Source organism: Pyxicephalus adspersus, chromosome 7 (assembly GCF_032062135.1).
Source record: "Pyxicephalus adspersus chromosome 7, UCB_Pads_2.0, whole genome shotgun sequence".
NCBI lineage: Eukaryota > Metazoa > Chordata > Amphibia > Anura > Pyxicephalidae > Pyxicephalus > Pyxicephalus adspersus.
This window is the reverse complement of record NC_092864.1, coordinates 32,571,971-32,592,897: the sequence shown is the minus strand read 5'-3', so window position 1 is coordinate 32,592,897 and position 20,927 is coordinate 32,571,971. Positions and strand designations below refer to the sequence as shown.

Here is a 20,927-nt window from a genome sequence, read left to right as displayed (position 1 = left end):
CAAACCCACAAATCCAGACTTTGTGAATCCCAGGGATTTGCTGCAAATCCACAGTAATGGAGAACCCAAATCTCATCCAATTAGCAGTACAGCTTTGATAATAGGGTAAACTCCTGTTGAGTTATGGGTATAGCCACATCCAGATTTGAAATGCCTAAAACCAAACTACAAACTAAAAGGATCTTCCAGGGCTTTGGGCTAAATGATGCCAACATCATTTGACCTCCTTCCTGTTATTCATAAAACAATGGGCACCCTGGTCCTGGGGACAGCACCACAATGGCCTGCACTTAGATTCAGTGATATAGAGAGTGGAGTTTATGTCCTTGTTTCAGTACCATTCTCTGCATGCGGTTTATGTGACCAGCCTAAAGACATCTAAACAGGGTCAATATAAAAAAGAAAAGCAACAAAAAAGCATGCATGGGTCCTTTTTTGGGGTGGGGATGATTGTGGTGCAGGGGGCGAGTCTGGGAATGGTGTTTAAATTTAGTGATTTATACCTTACTGTAAGATGTATTTATACCTTAGGGTAGGTAGGAATTAGCATTGATTTTATGTTCTTACTTTTCAGGCTTTGGCTAAAATTTGGCTACAGTTATATTAAGAAGTATAATACTTATTTACTGTACAGGTAATAAAATATGTTTTTTCTTTGCTTTTACAGCGTTCTCTAATCAGCTTTAAGTCTAATATGGTGATGCGGTCTATCCCAGAGCTCCTACAAGACACCAGCAACCACTTGTCTATTGCAGTTCCTAGAAATGCTAAGGAATCCTCTAGCTTATCCTCTTCTTCAGATTCTGATGACCTGGAAGAGCTTCCCTATGTACCCATGCCTCTTCAAGTACAGTTCTCTGGTTCTCGAATGTCCCTTAATGAAATCCCAACAGATGAAGATCAACCTTCTCAAAATGCAGAAGATACCAATATGTCAGATCAGGGTAAAGATGAGGATGGTAGAGAAACCACCAGCAAAGTCATAGAATCAGAAGTCCCACGAAGAGAGATGCCGGAGTCACTAAGTAAACGACCCAAGGGGTCACTTTCCAGGAAAAAATCAAATGAAGCTGAAGAGGGTTCTTCTTCTGATGAGGAGCCCTTGGACAGCCGAAAGGCTGATCACCCAAGAAAACCTCTCAAGAAGGGATCAAGCTTAGAGTCTTCAGAAATACCCGATGAGGAGCTGGTAACAGCACGCAGAGGTGAACTGAGAAGAGGAAGCTCTGCTGACAGTGCTCTCTTGCTAAATGTATCAAGTGAAGATGGTGATATAAGGGATCATCTTGAAAAGGGAATGACTAAAGCTGCCTCCATGGAGTTGCCAACCAGAAATCGCAGCCCCATGAGACGTAAAAAACTAGGATCAGCAGAGGAGGAGTATGCTCAACGTTTGGAGCTGATGAGGCAAAGACTTTTAAGAGGTGGTTCAGCAGATAATAAGCTCAGTGGTCTCAGGGGTCCTCTGATGGAAACACTTTCAGTTGATAAAAAACGACCCCAAAGAACTGAAAATACACCTCCATCTCCCATCCCAACCATAAAACTCAGCCGTGCTGCTTCCAGTGAGGCAGCACCAGGAAGAGAAGCATCAGAAGAGAAAGTTTTAAGGAAGACCAGTTCTTTTTCACATTCTGACACAGAGCCACTTATCCTTCATCGTAGGTCTGGTGCTCCGCTTGAAATTCCACTTGCTCAAGTGGAGGCACAACGATTAAAAGAGTCTCCCTCTCTGTCTGCTCTGACAGATCAATCACGATTTGATTCCCGTCCTCAAACTCCACGTGAGATTCCATCAAAGTCTGTGACTCCTGAACCAAGCCAACAGCAGGTAGAAAGTGTAAATACAGAAATTCAGAATCACAGAACAGATGGCAAAGATAAGTCACCTTCTCTGAAGCCCAAGGCTGATAAACAATTTCAAGGGGAAAACCTGGAAATGTTACTTCCTAAAGCACCATCATTGGTGGAGGATGTGATTCCTAGAATGGAAACTCCAAGTGTGCAAGTAGGTCAGCCAGCTAAGACACCATCTGAAGTAGATATACCAGAGAATAATGAGCTTGTTGCAAGAACAACAGAAACACCAAAGGCTTTGACACTTGTGGATAAAAAGGCAAAGCAGACTGCCCCTCTTGACTTGCGAACTCCAAAAGAGCCTCCTAAACCAGAAGAAAATCCTGTATTAGAAAAAACACAGACAAAAGAGATTACATCAGGAAAAAAATATCCCTCTGCTGCTTTACATAAAAATGAACTTTCTTCATCCCCAAATGTTTCATCATCTACACTGCCAAGTTCTCCTGCAGCAACTTTACCTTTGCCATTCCCACCTGCAACATCTCAAAAAAGTGCTTCTGTTGCTCCCTCAACCTTTCCTAAGACAGTCACTTTTTCATCTTTTCCACCAAAACAAGTCATTGGCTTATCACCTTCAAGTTCTGAAGCTGTCCCATCTCATCTGCCAAATGTAACTGTTGGCCCATCTTCATTAAAAGCTCCAGCTACGCTAAGGTCCCCTTCACCAAGTTCAGCAGTTTCATCTCCTGGATCAAAAATAGTAAAACAACCTTCAAATACACCTGTCTCTGTTCCACTATCTACAGCTGTGCAGAGCAAAGAAACCAAACAAATGCCAGTAAAAGTCCCATCACCATCTGTGACAGCAGTTAGAGAGCCACCCTCTGTTCCGAAGCCCCAGTCAGAAAGTACTGCATTACCTACAAAATCAACATATGCAAATATGATGCAAACACTTCAGATGCCAACATCAGAAGAAAGGCCACAAGAATCTACTGAAAGGTCAAAGATTTCCTCAACAGAACAACCTCATCCTCAAGAGAAACCTGCAGAGAACAAGCCCAGGCTCATGCCAGCAGTGAGCAGACAACAGATAGATGCAAAAATAACTAAACAAGAAGTAGCAGTGCCAGAGCCACCAGCCTTTTCTAAGGTTAAACAGCCATCCACTGGTGGAAGTACAGAGAATGTCAACTATATCAGTAACATAGATTCAGAAGAAGTGTTTGAGGCCAAATTCAAGAGGAATCGGGAGTCTTCTCTGACTCGAGGATTGAAGATGCTCACTAGATCTAGGTCAGAAGAAAAGAATTTAGCAGCTGCTCAAGCAACACGAGAAGAGGAAATGTACAGGCCTAGCCCAGTTGGTGTTCCCCTTGAGTTCCTTGTGCCTGCAGCTTTAGGCTTAGATGATAGGTCTAGATCTGTTCAGGACCTACGAGATGCAGAAAGAGACCCAAGCTTTATGAGAAGGCTGTCTCAACGCTTCAGGAAAACTCCAACAACTGAGCGTAAGCAACGACAAGCAGAGGAAGCTGAATCACCCTCTCCAGGAAGGCGTCTTTCCTGGACCTTGGGAAGGGGAAGTACCAAAGACAAAAAAGACACTGAAAGCCTAAAATCAGAGACAGGGTCTATTGAAACCATCTCTGATGGTGTATCCAAGGAACAAAAGAAAGCCAGTGAGTCACCTGTGTTGGCAATGAGAAGGAAGTTTGGAAACACCATGGATCGTTTGTCTATGAAGCTGAGAAGCCAGTCAGAGGAAAGAAGGGACTCAGAGAGTCAGGAAAGAAAAGAGGACAGACCTGAGAGGAGAACACCATTGATGTCTCTACTAAGGAGATCAAACTCAGAAGGAGAGAATTTACGTAAACTTGGAATACCGCAAAACCAGCTTGCTGCACAGGTTGGGTCATCAGAATCCAAAGAATCTATTAATTCTGGTCTCAGCATCAAATCAGAAATGGTAGAGAAAGGTGAGTTATGTCCCCAGATTGCATACATTGCTTACGTATTGTGTGTTGGTGGATGCAGAATGCTTTCAGGTGCATCTAGGTTGCTTTAAAAAGCAGTTTGAGATGTCTCATATCATTTGGGATTTAATTCACATATTACCAGTCTACTGCAGGGCATTTGATGCAAATTATATTTAAATATGTTTGTATGTGTTGCTTAACATCAAATTATTAGCATTTTATTCTTCTAGATGACAGACGATCTAGGTGGGACCGCTGGGGTCTTTCACGCAGTAAGAGAGACAAGATGGTGTCCCAATCGAGTATCCCAGCCAGCTTGATCCAAGAAGATGGCAGCATAGTTGGCAGGCAGTATATCCGTAATGAGTCAGGTAGGAGATTTCTGTTACAGAATATAGCGTCTATTGCAAATGATAAAAGACTAAAATACAACCGTATTGACCCTCTTCAATAAAGCAATGCCAATGTTTTAAACATTTAAAACACAACAGTTGGCTGCCCGAAAGAACCATTTAAACCTGTAAACCTTATGAGATAATCATTGACTGCAATCCACCCGTCTAAGACAGAGAGTAGAGGATCGTTGAAAACATTAGTTAAACATTTTTGTTCCACCAGTGAAAATGTGCTGACAATGTCTCCTCCTTTTTTCCCATATCTATCAGCATATACAAAATTTGGACAATGGATGACCTAAGAATTAATGTGTATAATTGCATACGTAAGCAACCCCTTTAGAATCTATATGGTACATATAGGCAACTTACAGGTCAACTAAGGCCCATATTGATTTGCTGAACACAATAAATGTCATATGTGTAACTGATTTTACCTTGGCAATTGTTTGGCGAGCAAGCTGGTTGTGCAACTTTATCCACTAGTACCTACAAATACCGTATGTAAATAAAATACATACACTTAAAATATGGGAACAACAAGAATAACAGATGTGAATTTCTGTACATATTTCAGAAAAAAGAAACGAAGGCATATAGTTAAATAAAATATTTATTAAATCCTAATTTTTTTCCAGTATCAGAGGTTTTTTAATATTCTTCTCCCTCTTCTCCTTCACCCTCTCCTTCAACACTGTCAGTGCCAACTTCCTCATAATCCTTCTCCAGGGCGGCCATGTCCTCCCGAGCCTCAGAGAACTCTCCTTCCTCCATACCCTCACCCACATACCAGTGCACGAAGGCACGCTTGGCATACATCAGATCAAACTTGTGATCCAGACGAGCCCAGGCTTCAGCAATGGCTGTGGTGTTGCTCAACATGCACACGGCACGCTGCACCTTGGCCAGATCTCCACCAGGAACCACGGTGGGTGGTTGGTAATTGATACCAACTTTGAACCCAGTTGGGCACCAGTCTACAAACTGGATGGTGCGCTTGGTCTTGATGGTAGCAATAGCAGCATTGACATCCTTGGGCACCACATCACCACGGTACAGCAGGCAGCAAGCCATGTACTTACCATGTCTGGGGTCACATTTCACCATCTGGTTAGCTGGCTCGAAGCAAGCATTGGTGATCTCAGCCACAGAGAGCTGCTCATGGTAAGCTTTCTCTGCAGAGATAACAGGGGCATAGGTGGCCAGGGGGAAGTGGATACGAGGGTAGGGCACTAAGTTGGTCTGGAACTCTGTCAAGTCCACGTTCAGAGCTCCATCAAACCTAAGGGAGGCGGTAATAGAGGACACAATCTGGCCAATCAGACGGTTCAGGTTGGTGTAGGTTGGGCGCTCAATGTCCAGGTTTCTGCGGCAAATGTCATAAATGGCCTCATTGTCCACCATGAAAGCACAGTCCGAGTGCTCCAGGGTAGTATGGGTGGTGAGGATGGAGTTGTAGGGCTCAACCACAGCTGTAGAAATCTGAGGAGCTGGGTAGATGGAGAATTCCAGTTTGGATTTCTTCCCATAGTCAACAGACAGACGTTCCATCAAGAGGGAGGTGAAACCAGAGCCAGTGCCACCACCAAAACTGTGGAAGATGAGGAATCCCTGGAGACCCGTGCACTGGTCAGCCTGGGAAAGAAGACACAAAGACATATTAGATAACTACCATGAAAATCCAATAAAATTATGTCCACAAGTCCAACAATAGACAGCGTGATCCCCCCAATACTCCACAACCCTCTGACTCCTAATCTTTACCTAAAATTAATTGAATGCTAATTTGTAGTTTTGGCTCCTCTTAAGTTGATATTTATATCCCGGCTATGTATATTCGCCTTATTGGTGTTGGTGTCTATTGCATAGGAAATCTAATATTTTAGACTAATCATGAGAACAATAATACACCTTCAGATTGGGACACCTGTTCCATTGACAAGTGTCTAGAGAAAGCCCCTCACTTTGTACAGATTTCCTCTCACAATCCCCATAGATCTAGGTTAGGAAACACTCACCAGTTTGCGGATTCTGTCCAGCACCAGGTCAATAATCTCCTTTCCGATGGTGTAGTGACCACGGGCATAGTTGTTAGCGGCATCTTCCTTGCCGGTGATGAGCTGCTCAGGGTGGAAAAGTTGCCTGTAGGTTCCTGTCCTCACCTCATCTATAGGAATGTGACAACAATGGGTCAGAACATTGCTACAAGTGACAACACTTGGCTGACATCTCAAACACAATTTAGTTACAGAACAGAATAGATCTACTCACCAATCACAGTGGGCTCCAGGTCCACAAAGACGGCACGGGGAACATGTTTACCAGCCCCGGTCTCACTGAAGAAGGTGTTGAAGGAATCATCTCCTCCTCCAATGGTTTTGTCACTGGGCATCTGTCCATCCGGCTGGATGCCATGTTCTAGGCAGTACAACTCCCAGCAGGCATTGCCAATCTGGACTCCGGCCTGGCCAACGTGGACTGAAATGCACTCCCTCTGTGTGGGGAAAACAATATATAGAGTTAGGATTAGGGTAGGGCAGAATGCATAGGGGGATGTATAGACTGGCAGAGTGCAGAGATGTATAACCTGCGGTGTAGAGCCAGGCAGAGTGCAGTCATACAGAGAAATGTACAGAAACACACAGGTTGGTGCAGCCAGGGTGTAAAGTATAGATGGGCAGAGTGCAGTCTAACAGGGGTGTACAGAGCAGCAAAGTGCAGTCACACCCAGGAACAGATAGAAAGGTAGGTGCACAGGAATGTATAGAATGGCAGAGTGCATAGCAATGTTTAATGAGCAGGATCCAGACATACACAGGGTTGCAAAGACTGGCAGAGTGCAAGAAATATAAAAATGTATAGGGAATTTCAGTGCAGTCACAGGGATGTAGACATCTACAGAGGTCGGTCATACTCAGGAACAGACCAAAAGGTGGATGCAAAGTAATGTATTATCACCTGGATCCAAGCAGGCACAGTGATGCAAAGACTGGCATGACATAGAAAAATGTTTGAAGAATTTCAGTGCAGTCACAGGAATGTAGAGATATACAGAGGACAGTCATACTCACATGGAAAGGTGGATGCAAAGTAGTGCAAAGAATGGCAGAGTGGGGTACATAGGAATGTGTAGTCAGCAAGATCCAGACAGACAAAGAGATGCAAAGTGTGTCAGAGTGCATGCAATATGGTATTGTATAGAGAAGTAGTGAGCAGACACAGGGATGTAGAGATGTACAGAGTGCAGTCAGGAAAAGAAAGTAAGGTAGGTGCACAGGGGCAATGTAAAGAATGGCAGAGTGGGGCACATAGGACAAACACAGGCAGAAAGCAAGGCATACAGAAATGTATAGAGAGGTAGGGTGAATTCACATACAAGGATGAATAGATCTACAGAGTGCAGTCATTCACTCACCATGTTGCTGGATAGAGTTGATCTCTCCTGGGTCCGATGGGTTAGGTGTTCGGTGTGGAGCGGTTACTGTCCCCTCTCTCTCCTCTCCTCCATATATATAGCAGGCAGGGGTAGCAGTGTCCTTAGTAACAGGAGGGAGGTGGAGGGAACCTGGGGCAGGGGACACCATGGGGTGTTGGGAGGGGGGAAAGCACAATGCTCAGCACTACACAACTGTCACTATGTACACAAAGAGCAGTGTGGCCCCGGGCCAGAGAAGGGCCACTGCAGTGCTGGCATGGAGGGAGACTGGGAGGGAAAGGAGGGAAATTAGGAGACAGAGTTGGATCAAAGTCCAGACACAGAATGAACATTTAGTGTAACAGATTGTTGCAGTTTTTGTAATACATTGTAACATCCAGTGCAATCTGCAGGAAGGCTCCTAACTACACGTGGACAGATTTACTTTAATTAGTTAATAGGCAAGCTATCAAATGATCACACATATTATATGGCCCTTTGTAGCTGATATTTAGAGATTTACTAAAGAATTTCGGGATGTTCACTTAGGAACTAATCCATCACCTTGCAAGGGGTAATTCATATAATATAATAATGTCATAAAAACTCTCTTTACAAATTATGAACCAGTCACTATAAAAAATCATGATTTTTGTTTAGATATGATTGCATAGCAGAGCTTCATCTCATTCACTTATCTAAGGGATACACCACTTGCAGAGTAATTATTTATTTTGCCCATATTCATTTTTTTAATTAGCCCCCAATGAATCAAATTTAGTAATAGGTCCACCAGTTGTAATATTATTACACAGTTCATGGGGTTACCAAGAAATAACAAATGCAGGTGACCAATGAAATACAAATATTTATAGAAAATTCACTACAGTCTAATTCTCTACATAAAAATGGTGGATATAAGGTGCCTACATTCATGGAGTGATGGTTATCTGCCATGAATGATTGATTCATCCCACAAATAAACCTCTCACCTCCAATATTTTGAAGTGTATGGGTCAGAATTTTGTATATCATCCTTTACTGCAAACAGCAATCACGGATGTTAGGGGCACCCAGGCCTTCTGCTTCAACAAAAAGCACTTGTGGACCCTCTAAGCATGCGATTGGAACAATAATTGCTCCTTTGCAGTCAAGGTGCCATATCTTCTGGATTGCTGGCCTTTCCTCATTTGTAGCTGTACCATGCACATTGAAATCTAATTGTACAATATCCTTTAGATGTACCAACAATTGTGTAGTGCAAGGGTCTGAATACAAGCTGAAGGAATTATTGCTGAAATGTTGTTCATGTATTTCAATGGCAGTTTAAATTTGTTTTAGAATCTTAGCAGAAGATTTTTGTTGAAAAAAAACAGTCTGGTGACAGGGTCTCCTTAGGCAGTGGTTAAATCTCAATATTTGGCTGTTCTTGTGCAGATTTCCCTCCAGTCTTCCACATCAAACTGAAGGACACAGTGATTCTAGAGGGGGATTCGGTAACCCTTTCCTGTCTTCCAGCTGGCAGCCCTGCACCCCGCATCCTGTGGAAGAAAGGTAACTTAGCAATGTGTATTGGGTTAAATTCATTGTACTGCTGGGACATATTACATACCATACTTATGCTTGGTGTCATTGTCCAAACTGTGAGCAGGCATTGTGTTACTTTATACCACTCCCAATGTAGCTTGATGGATTTTATTTCTAGGGCATATTACAGCAGAATACCTTTGCATTGACATACATTTACCATGTTTCGGAATGTCTCCAAGTTGCATTGACTTGATTGGCACAGTGCAAGTCAACAAACCCCAAAAAAACAAAATGAAGCCTAATGCAACCTAAAGTAAACCTTCCACTGAAATGGAAGGACCTCTTACAGTCTCTGGGCCTCCTTCATCTTCCCAAATGATCGATTACCAATAGGTGGAAAAAACACCAGAAAAGAAAAAGCTTAAAAACCAAGTGTACCCCCATTTTCCACCTGCAGTACCTGGGGGGATGTTGATTATGGTGGCAGGATGGAGGTGGAAACTGGAAATGTCACTGCTTACTAATCATATACAACTTAATGAACAGTTGTGTGCGCAGACAAATTCATTAGCACATTTGAAGTCTGGACCCTATCTATCCCTGTTGTTTCTCCCCACCCACAAGTATAGATATCTTACCCCTTTTATCAATACTGCCATCAGAAATTTCTGAGCCCTATATTAGGTAAAAGTCTTGGGACCCCTTCTCGATATCTAAAAGTTCTAGCAATACAAATATCAAGCTTTTTTGATCGGGTCAGGTACAGAAGTACACAAGCAATCATTTGCCAATTTGCAATTTTGCAATTGCATATCTGTAATACAGTCCAAACATGTACAGTATTTATATAATATACAATATAAAGAGATTTGATTGATAAAAGCATGCAGAAGGTATTCAAATGTGGTCATGGTGCAACTGTATTCTCCAGCTATTCATCAGCCATCCAGTTTATAGCAATGGGAGTCAACTGTTGCCCTGTAGTGGGACAGTGATGCCTTTTAATATTACAGTATGCCAGTGGTGACCTGGGTTTTACACCCCATGGTAATACAGATACCTGTTAGTGTACATTAGGTATAAGCAAGGTGTCATTTCTGCCGCAGGGAGCACAGTGGTAAGGTATGGCCTTGGATGATTACAGCTCTCTGTGATAATATGTGTAGCATATATTATTTAGAGAGTGTATCTCGTTGTACAGGCGGAAGCCGTGCTGCATTATTAATGTCTTTGACAAAGCCTCAATACACTTTGCAGCTCAGTCATGTGGAATGAAGCAAGCCACAGGCAATAAAATACAAGGCAGTCTTTCTTTTGTTACAATGCCGCTACATGCAGTAAAGTAAATCAGCCCTGGAATATTTACAATTATAGCTACTAGCAGTAAAATAAAGGCGGCCTTGGTATTATTTCAATGTAGCGACAAGCAATAAAATACTTTCAGCCCCAAAATGATTACAATGCACCTGCATGCGCTAAAATACAGAAGGCCCTGGTAATGTGTATTTATCTGCTGGTCTGCCTAAAGTGGATTTAGTATCAGATGTTTTGCTCAGTATTTGTCAGTGCAACACATTTCTAGGTTTTTATCCCTTCTCTGTGATCCAGAGAACACAGTACTTCATATGAGAATGCCTTCATTTGCTTTCCCTTCCAGTAGGATGGAGCCATCTTTTTTTAGGTATCATCCAGGGTCACCAGCTACATTCTGAACCGAGATGCCAGCTCAGAGATGACACAATCATGAGTAGTACTCTGTAGTTCTGGGTGGTGTTCTCACCTTGTGACCAAACAGTGTAGTTATGGGACTGAGGAAATGCTTGGTTCTGCCTGCAGTAGACTACTACTTGGTCCACTTTGGGCAGAACTCCAGACTAGCAGCTAAATATCATTTCAGCAATCATAGGTACTGGACTAGAGTTTGTGTAAAGGGAGTTTAGAAGAGAAAAAGAGGAGTTCTTCTTTAAATTTGAGTGGTTAGAATCCTGTTTAATTGGGTAGATGTTTTCGCAAAGGTAGAAAGTTTGATTTTGGGGTAGGGTCTTTCATGGCAGGAGTAACAAAGGTGAAGCGGAAGGACTGTCAATCATTACCTAGTACCTAAAAATGTTTACATTCTGGAGGAAATTCATGTGTATTTACCAGTGACTGGAACATCACTGTCTGGGGGAACGTGATGTTGCCCCTGTGCATTCCTCCAAGTCTTTAACCTACCTGGTGGAATAATTAAGTGCAGCTAGTTAGGACCTAGCTAACCTAATTTCCTAGAAAGAAAGCTACTCCTTCCAATTGTGTTTGCCATTGTCTGGAGCAGAGTTTCTTGACCTTTATAACATAGGTGAACTCCTTCTATAATTACTTTATTCACAGCTCACAGTATATTAGTGTAGTGGTCAATGGGTAGAATTCCTCCTATATTGCTGGCCATTAGGAAGATTGTCACCCTTACAGATAGCCAAGAAGATCATTATTGATGTTTCCAGAATAGTGTAGAATTAGTAAAGAAACTTGAACACTTAAAACTGAATCCATTTCTAGTTATTCTTCTTTGATGGTCAGGGTGAGCATATTGCAAAGATTGGATGATATAGAAAGGCCTTTAATTCAATTGGCTGAATCAAGAGTTTCAGGTTGAAGTGAGGGTAAAGGGTCCGTCTCTGTGGTAGCAGTGAATTGGCCTAATCCAACCTGGACTAATTTTCCAAGTTACAGAACTGTGAGTGGGTTAAAGTGGGCGTGTGGATTCCAGCCTTGATGCGAAGGTTCTTGGCAGGCTATCTCCACTATGGTCACCTTAGATGATTACCTTAATTTCTAATGGTTGGGCTGTTTAGTGAGCCCCAGCAGCATTGGTTGGAGGACCTCTTGATTTATGATTATAATCAAAGTTGGCTTTTTAATGATAAGATAATTTCATGATAATATTAAAAAAAAAAAATTCTGATGTTGTAGGTCAAAACATGTCAGGAATACACTTAAGCTGCGTACACACGTCTAATTTTTATAGTTGGAAATGAACGACGAACGACCGATTGGCCAAAAATCGCTTGTAAAAAAAGTAACCAACGACGCCGACGAACGAGGATAGTCGTTGGAAATGAACGACCGGACCGGCGGATCGGATTGGACGACGATCGTTGACCATCTATCGTGTGTACGGTCGTTCAGTGATCGTGCATGTTCTGAGCATGCGCGATGAACGAACATTTGATCGATACAGGCTGTATTGTGTATGTGAGTGTATGTGTGTGTGTATATATATATATATATTCATATATATATATATTCATATATATATATATATATATATATATATATAAAGATATATATATATATAAATATTCATATATATATACTGTGTGTATATATACGTGTGTACAATATCTTTGAACGATCGTGTCGTTATCTGTATGTACAGGATCGGTGCTGTACGATCGTTCGCAGATATCGTGCAGGATCGTTCGTCGTTCGTTTACAAACAATAATAATTGGAAGTGTGTACGTAGCTTTAATAAGACAAGTCCTTAAACTACCCTGTATTATAACTTTACAACTACAGGCAATAAAACACCCATCACCACAAATATTACACTACAATTTTCAACTGTAAAGTTATTAATCTGCAAGCCTAACTATGTGTGAGTATACATTGGAGAAGCTTTAACTCCAACATTGGCTACAGAAAATTCATCTCACTTTAAACAATAGAATAGCGGCATTACCATATAAATGCAGAATGCTTCCAATGGATTGGTGACTACTGTATATAAAATGTATATTCAGAGGGAAGGCACAGTAGGGGGTAAACAATAAGGTAAAAATTCACAAACAACATGGAAACATATCTGTAACACATAATAACCATCTCATCTATCTCCTTTTTATTTCATTATTCCAAAACATAATCATCTTAAAAAAAATTGCACCAGCTGTTACCTAAATTTTAATTCAAAGGTTTATATGAGTACATCTATCTCTTTTATTCACCCCTCCCCATCTCCTTATTCCTTTTGCTCTCTCCATCTATCTCCTTGTGGATTTCTTTCCAATTGTATCTCCCACTTTGTTTTGCTTTTTTTTCCCCCTCTCTCTTTTTCTCCCTATCCATATAAAATACTTTGCACCACTTTTGAAGCGTATGTTTACCCAAATTGTTTTTTTTTACTTTTGCATAATGCAGTTAAAATGCATTTCAAAATGCAGTTCAAAGTTTTTTTTTTTAATTTGTGGTCAATGTACTATTATTAATAATGTATTATTATTAATATTGATAAACTGTATTTATATAATGCCAACATATTCTCAACATAACTCAGCACTTTACATTAAATAGGGGTTGCAAATGACAAACAGATACAGACAGTAACACAAACTATAACATGCATATTAATGTTGTACATTTGCCTACTACAAATATGTTTATGAGTTTATTCTCTGGAGATTACCTGCCTGTTACAAACAATATTTTATATTGTATTTTTCCCCAGATAAAATGGTCTTAGAAATGGGCGATCATGTGAACATAAAATCGAGCCCTGATGGACGTCAAATTCTCACCATCACCTACGCTGGACAGCGAGAGGCTGGGCTGTACGAATGTGTGGCAGCGAATGCTTTGGGCAACGCCACCAGCTCCTGCTCCTTGTCTGTAGCACGTATGTATTCTGTGGAATCCCAATACACTATAGGAGAACCACACATGTTCACCATACATTAGCAACTATATGGAATTTCCACCAGCTAAAATTAGCTTTAAATTAAAAAGTGAGGAAGACCTTCCGACGCCTATAAAAAAAAATACGATTTTTGTCATTTGTTATTTGTGGGTTTATTTTTTTTATATATTTTGTTATTGTTTTGTTTGTGGTTTTATCTTTTTCCTAATTTTTTAGCATCCCCCTTTTTCAGGAATCCCACAAGCACCCGGCACCCCTGAGATCCCCCAGAAGTATAGAAACACAGTGCTGGTTCTGTGGAAGTCCAAAGAACTCAATTCCCCTTGTACCTACAATTTGGAGTGTCAGATGAATGGTAAGGTCAGACCTGGTCTAGCATGAACGTCTCTATGGAGTCACAGTTACCAAAACACACCATTAGACAACAGTGTACAATGCTTGAGGGCATACAATGAACAAAGTATTCACCAGGTGAAGTGTAGCAACAAGGGCACAGCAACTGTTTCTGTTTGTGTAATGCACACGGCTGGTGTAATCAATATGATAGGGCCTTATATCATGACAATAGACCTGGCCTCAAGCAAAACGCTCAGCAAGCTGTTGTGTGGAAACCTGGCTTGGTAAAGGGCTTTTGGGTCCATTGGCCATGTCAGCTGGCTGATATATTAGCAGTTACTAAAATCCCTAGCGGTTAATTGCTGATCCATACAGAACAAATTGCTCTCTGTGGCATGAATTACACATAATAGTAGTGATTATTTGCTAATGATGGCACATTGCTCCAGTGTGTAATTAATTGCTACTAAATGCTACTTGTGTAACTCACCCCATAGGGATCCATTTGTTCTGTCCTTGTAATGGCTTCTTGCTACATTTAGCACCAACTATTCCTGTATCTTAAATTAAAAATGCTTAACTACTCCTGGCCTATGTCTGTGTAGGTGAAGAAGAAGCTGGACTTTCAGTGCTGTTTACTCAGGGGAACAGAATAATGATCACACAAGGCCTTTAATTTTGTCTGGTCAATTTTATTTCCCCAGAAAATGGTCAGCCATTGTTTTATTGCTTCTAATGCCCACACATGTAAGCCTGCAGTGCTTCTGACTCTTGAACCACTTATTGTAATTTGTAATAAATCCTGGTCCTGGTAAATTATATATAGGCAGCATTGATGAGGTCACCCAATGTTTGCATACTCACAGTAGTGGATTGACAGCAGCATATAAAGCAGTAGAGCCCTGACATCAGTAGAGTGCTGAACTTCTATGTCCCTGACTGGCTGCTGCTGTGTAGGAGGTTACATGAGGCTAATGTTACATTCCATTATATCTGTTAGTTGTACATCTGCCAGGCATGACTATGAACTACATGCAGCAAATTTGTAAAAAAAACTACATAACTGTATTAAATGTTATTTTTTTATAATCTGTCTAGAACATAATAGTGGATACAATACAGATGCGCAGACTGTTCAGTTGTAACTGGAATACGATATGACCGCATGTCTATTGGCACAACAAAATTTTAGCAGACAATTTTTTTGCAATATTTTTGACCACTTAGATAATTGAACAGAAAAAGCATCCAATTAAAGTGATTTCATATTGATAACTGTAGATCATTTTTGGGCAAAATGTTCAGGTGAATGCTTGGGATATATTGAATAAAATTTGATGGATCACAACAGTGTTGGCTCGATGGCTAGCACTCTGGCCTAGGTCACAGGTTTGAATCCCGGCCAGGACACGATCTGCATGGAGTTTGCAGGTTCTCCCTGTATTTTCATGGGTTTCCCCCAAGCAACCTGGTTTCCACCCACATCCCAAAAAACTTGTAGTTAGCTAATTGTCTAGCCCTCAAAATTGTCCCTTGATTGTGTTAATGACTATGTTAGGGACATTAGATTGTGAGCCCCACTGAGGGACAGTTAGTGATATGACAATGGAATTTATAAAGTGTTGTCATTGCATACACTTTTTCCACTTTCGATAGATAGGATATAATGGTGAAACCAAAGGCAGTACTGATCAATTATCAAACCAGCAGATGGTTTTTCATCATTTTATGTTAAGTTTACATCTTTCGTTTGATCATTTAAATATTCAATAGGCCATAGCTTGTTGCCTTACTTTCCACGTACATTGGAGGTTTCCAATCCAAAGCTGATTCTTGTTTTTCCCACAGCGGTCATGCATTCCTTATTTTTAATCCCACCTCTTGTTGTGTATTTTTTCTGTAGAAGAAGGGGTATGGAAGCCAATCAGCTCTGGCATCAAGGATTGCTATTACAACGTCACTGAGCTGCCAGCAGGCTCTATCAGGTTCCGTGTGGCCTGTGTGAACAAAGCTGGCCAGGGGCCCTACAGCAAAGTTTCCAAGGTGGTTGTCATAGATGGAGATGGTAAGTAGAAGGGAGGGATAGTGGGTACACAAAGTTCATGCAAAAAAACAAACAAACAAAAAAAAAAACACATGTCAACTCATGTCTGTTTAATCCAGGTGTGAGTCTGGCCATAGCCAACCCCTAACAATCCACTCCCCCCACAAAAGAACTCTTAAGGAACCCCTCCAACACCTAGCTCTCCTCTTACTCATAACCTCTGGCCCATTCACACCATGTCTGTTATACTATTAATTAATTGTTTCCAATTAGTCCAGTTTACACCAATGATGTGCACTGGTGAAAATGGAAAGTTTACAGAATGTCCCTTGGACTCGGTCAATGACCTTGTGGTCATTGCTGTATCTGTTTTTACAGAAGTTCCACATTCTCCTCTGTAATTTGAATGTTCAATTTCCAATTAGCAGACAAGAGGCAGTAAGACTGAACTAGATTGTTTATTTGTAACAGAGGAAAGTGTGGGTCATCCAGGGGTCTATGAAATCCTAAGGTTCCTCCAGAGGTTGCTAAGGGTTCCTTGAGCAATGAGCAGTTTGAGCCTCTCAGGTCATTTTAGGTGACACCAAAAATCCTTATGGCTATCTGTAAGGGTGACATTCTTCTCAATGGCCAGTAATGTATGAGGAATTCTTCCCACCGACCACTACACCAATGTACTGTGAGCTGTGGATATAGTACTTTTAGAGGGTGTTCCCTGAGATATGAAAATGTTTCAAACTTTTGCTCATTAAAGGGTAAAAAAGAGTAAAAGGTAAGTAACCAGTAACAACACTGCAACAGCACCTGAAAGTTATTTCAAGGGTCTTCATGTTAAAAAGGTTGCAAAAAACTGTTGTAGAACATCCTTTATCAACTATTTTACTTCTGTGGAATCCTTAAATTTATATTTAGGGTGTCAGGGAACCCCCTCTATAATCACTCAATGGGAAATATGCTATTAGCATGGGTTGTCGGTGAAAAAAAATCCAGAATGACACCAGATAGATAAAATGTTTTTTTGGCTCTACCAAGTGGCATTGGCCCCGGTACTATGCAGAAACCATTCTGTGGGTGGTAAATTACCTACAATTTGAGGAATGCCCGTCATCTTTTGGAGGAACCCAGGGGTTACACAGAACCCTGACTGAGAATGACTGCTGTAGATAATCTAAAAAGAATTGTATATATTGACAAACAGAACAGTTAACAGATACAGCGTGTGGTTTAATTATGCATTTAGCTGTTTGACCAACGTGCAGCTTTAACATGTAATGGGCAAAGGTGTTTTTTTAAAGTTTAGAAAACAAAGAAAGTCAGCTGATGCTACAAACAATAAAATTTTTCTCTTTTCTCTGGGTTTAAAACATTCTTAACTTTTTTCTGGTCTTTTCACCTTATCTGTAGATCACAAACCTTCACCTGCTGTGGCTCATGCTGCTCAGAAAGCTCGTCCAATGGTTCCCACAATATCGTCTTTTGGACCAGTTGCACCTCGTGGCACCTCACCAGCAGCATCTCCTCCTGTTGTTTCCAGTACCAAGCTGCCTCCATCATTTGGGTCTCCTCTCACATCACCTATAACTTCACCCTCAACAAACACTCCAGAGCCTACAGCTCCCACACAGCCACCTTCTAAAGGACCCCCTCCACCAACCCCTCCAAGGAAGCATAGAGGCCTTGTTCCTACTCCTCCGACTCTGCACAGAGTGTTGCCTCAACATGCCACAAAGGTTGAGCCCCCAAGTCAAGTTTCCATACCAAATAGATTGCAGTCTGCTGAGCCTCTTCCAGCTGGGCCTGTAACATCTCGTGTCCCCACAGTAACAGTGTCAGTGACTCCTGGAACAACTCCTGTGTCTCATCTAAGAATTCCACCTTCAGCCCCAGCACAGCAAATGAAGCCTGTTGCTGAATTAGCAGCTAAAACCACGCCAGTGACAGCTGTGCAACGAGCCACATCTCCTACTGAGTCACAGAAAGCTCCATCTGTACCATTTGTACCCCCAGTGAAAACTGTGCCAATCCTTCCTGCAACAAAGTCTCATGTGCCTGCAGAACCAACCAAACCACTTTCAACATCCTCAGAACCACGAGTACCCCCAGTGAAAACTGTTCCAGTCCTTCCTGCTACTAAGTCTCTTTTGCCTACGGAACCAACCAAACCACTTTCAACATCCTCAGAACCACAAGTACCCCCAATGAAAACTGTTCCAGTTCTTCCTGCTACTAAGTCTCTTTTGCCTACGGAACCAACCAAACCACTTTCAACATCCTCAGAACCACGAATACCACCACCGGTGGCTCCCAAACCAGCTGTTGCTGCTCCCTCAGTTCCAATTATGTTGCACATTCCCCCTTTCAAATCTGCCAATTCACCTTTGAGCCCAACTTCCCCTACCAAACCTATTTTCCCCTCTCCTCCAACGAGCCCACTATATAAGCCACCATCTCCATCATCCTCTACCTACATGGTGACTTCCTTCATATCTATGCCACCATCCACTCCAACAAAAGAGACAACCCAATCACAGTCTACTACACGATTCACTCAGGTTGTTGCCCCCACACCAGCTACTCAGGCTGTTGCACCCACACCGATTGCCCAGACTGCCCCTTTTGCACCGGTGGCCCAAACTGTCCCTACGCGCATAATAGTCAAGAGTGTGACTCCTGGGAAAGAAGGCAGATTTACTCCAGGGGGAAAAGTGACTCCATCAGGAAGAGAAAGCACCACTCTGCGACAAGGAGTGCCCCAGAAACCTTACACATTTTTGGAAGAGAAAGCCAGGTTAGTGCAAAACCGTATTTAACTAGCCGTATTGTGGGCTCTTTTGCTTTTAAGGAATGTTATGAAGGACACTGTATGGGTTAATGGCTTGGTAGTTTGTGAAGCTAAAGAGGGAAATTAAGGCCCTGGTATTTAGGTAAAGTTTAATCAGGGGCCATATAAAGAGCCTTTTCTGATCAATAATGGAAATGACAGGAGGCCTTTAAATATTTTTGAATTTTTGTGGGCTCTGACTAGTAGAACAGTAGTTTTCAATGCTCTCCTCCCAGAATTCTTTTTCTGCCTTCCCTGACGTTTTAGGTGTTGTAGCTTCCCCTGGCATATTCTCAGTAATAATAAACATAAAGCCCTGTTGAGTAAGCTCGGCCCTTCATAATGGCTATGGCAAGTACACAGACCTGGAAATCCTAGTCCTTGCCATTGGAGGTTACGGGAGAAAAAATGGTTTAAACCTATTTCATCCAGTTCATATTTACACAACCCTACCAGAACCAGCTTGGTGGCCTCACTTTTCAGGAATGCCATTTGGAAATATGGTCTGGTCACCTCCCTGTCCTCAGTCTGTGATGAGACTCAAGCCAGCATCTCTTATGGCATTGACTCTGATGGTGCCCCTAACTCCTTTCCATTCTAAAGCTCCATACAGATGTCAGATAGAAGGCAGATGATTGTTGTTAAAAATGATCATTTGTGATTATTTCCAGTGACAGATGACACAGCAACATTTTGTTGAGAGGGGAGGTCAATCAAGTGGCACCCCACTGTGCTCTACCCTGTAGGAATGCACAGCGGCTATTCCTGATCAGTCATTCATAAATCTCCCACAACGTGATGATTTTCACCTGAGATGAGCATAAATGTTTGTCTGGGGAAACAATCTAACGTGTATACAAATGTTCTGTACAGGACATTACATGAAGGCAGGTACCTATACAACTTGAATTAACAAAATGTTTTTTGAATATGTAACAATAATATGACTTTTAAATTTACCAAAATATGGTATATTAGTTGTTTGCGGTTGCCTCTTTGATGGCTAATTATATTGGTATAATTATGCTGCTGTGGTTATATTCTAATATTATTATTACATAAGGCACCTTACTCCTATCTCCTGAATTAGTGTGAATTCAGCCCTAGTATACCCTGCGTTATAATATTTTTTGCACTCTTCCTTCAGAGGTCGCTTTGGGGTGATTCGGGAATGTAAAGAAAATGTGACAGGAAAGCACTTTATGGCCAAGATCATCCCCTATGAACAAGAGAATAAGCAGAGTGTGCTTCAAGAGTATGAAGTCCTGAAATGTCTTCATCATCAGAGGATCCTGAGCCTGCATGAAGCCTACATCACCCCCCGGTACCTTGTCCTCATCTCAGAGCAATGCTCGGGCAGGGAAATCCTCTACTGTCTTGTAGAAAGGTGAGGAGTTTATACATGGTTTGAAAAAGCTAAATGACCATGGCACACGACCAGTCCAAGGCAGGTAAGGTTTTTGCCTAAGGGGCTGAGCTGGAGGGGTTTAGCAAGGATGCAAACCTTTCCTGGCATGCACTGCCTCACCTGTTCTTGCACTGTGCAAGACTGGTCCGTCACACTGACAGTTTAGCCATCAGATTACACTGGGAGTGTGAATCTCCCGCATAGATGCATTTGTAGTAATGTTCCCTTCAATTGCAGCAATGTCCTTACAAAGAATAATTTGTAGCAATCTTCCTGCATAGATCCATTTTGCAGGTTTTTGCATAGATTCATTATTTCTGTGCAGAATCATTTCGTATAAATATTCCAACATAGATTCACTTGTAGCAATATTTATAGGTAGATTAATTTGTTGCAATGCTCCTACAAAGATTTTTTGTAGCAATGTTTCTTCATAGATCCATTTGTACCAGAATTCCTGCATATATCCATTTTGCAGCAATATATATACACACTACAGAGAGTTACATAGTTACTCAGGTTG

The 20,927-nt window shown here is 41.6% G+C and overlaps 2 protein-coding genes across 4 annotated transcripts in view; one reads left to right on the top strand and one right to left on the bottom strand.

Moving 5' to 3' along the window:
• SPEG (striated muscle enriched protein kinase) overlaps window positions 1–20,927 on the top strand; it is a 165,175-nt gene that overhangs the window by 138,517 nt on the left and 5,731 nt on the right. For all 3 annotated transcript variants that reach the window (XM_072418030.1, XM_072418031.1, XM_072418032.1), the window contains 8 exons: window positions 668–3,779; window positions 4,010–4,150; window positions 9,027–9,143; window positions 13,607–13,774; window positions 14,028–14,150; window positions 16,035–16,196; window positions 17,580–18,963; window positions 20,144–20,383. In XM_072418030.1, the coding sequence (XP_072274131.1) occupies window positions 668–3,779; window positions 4,010–4,150; window positions 9,027–9,143; window positions 13,607–13,774; window positions 14,028–14,150; window positions 16,035–16,196; window positions 17,580–18,963; window positions 20,144–20,383 (5,447 nt within the window). The remainder of the gene's footprint in view (window positions 1–667; window positions 3,780–4,009; window positions 4,151–9,026; window positions 9,144–13,606; window positions 13,775–14,027; window positions 14,151–16,034; window positions 16,197–17,579; window positions 18,964–20,143; window positions 20,384–20,927) is intronic.
• On the bottom strand, window positions 4,770–7,743 carry LOC140335440 (tubulin alpha-1A chain-like). Its single transcript, XM_072418033.1, has 4 exons — window positions 7,590–7,743; window positions 6,446–6,668; window positions 6,193–6,341; window positions 4,770–5,809 (listed from the first exon to the last, which is right to left on the bottom strand). The coding sequence occupies exons 1-4, from the start codon at window positions 7,590–7,592 to the stop codon at window positions 4,826–4,828; spliced, it is 1,359 nt and encodes a 452-aa protein (XP_072274134.1). The 5' UTR covers window positions 7,593–7,743; the 3' UTR covers window positions 4,770–4,825.

What these genes read in the sequence shown, in the direction of transcription:
- LOC140335440 (XM_072418033.1), bottom strand. An exon ending in CCTGGAGCCCACTGTGATTG is followed by an intron (nt 6,342 to 6,445) that starts GTGAGTAGATCT and finishes ACATTCCTATAG; the next exon opens with ATGAGGTGAGGACAGGAACC. An exon ending in TGGACAGAATCCGCAAACTG is followed by an intron (nt 5,810 to 6,192) that starts GTGAGTGTTTCC and finishes CTTCTTTCCCAG; the next exon opens with GCTGACCAGTGCACGGGTCT.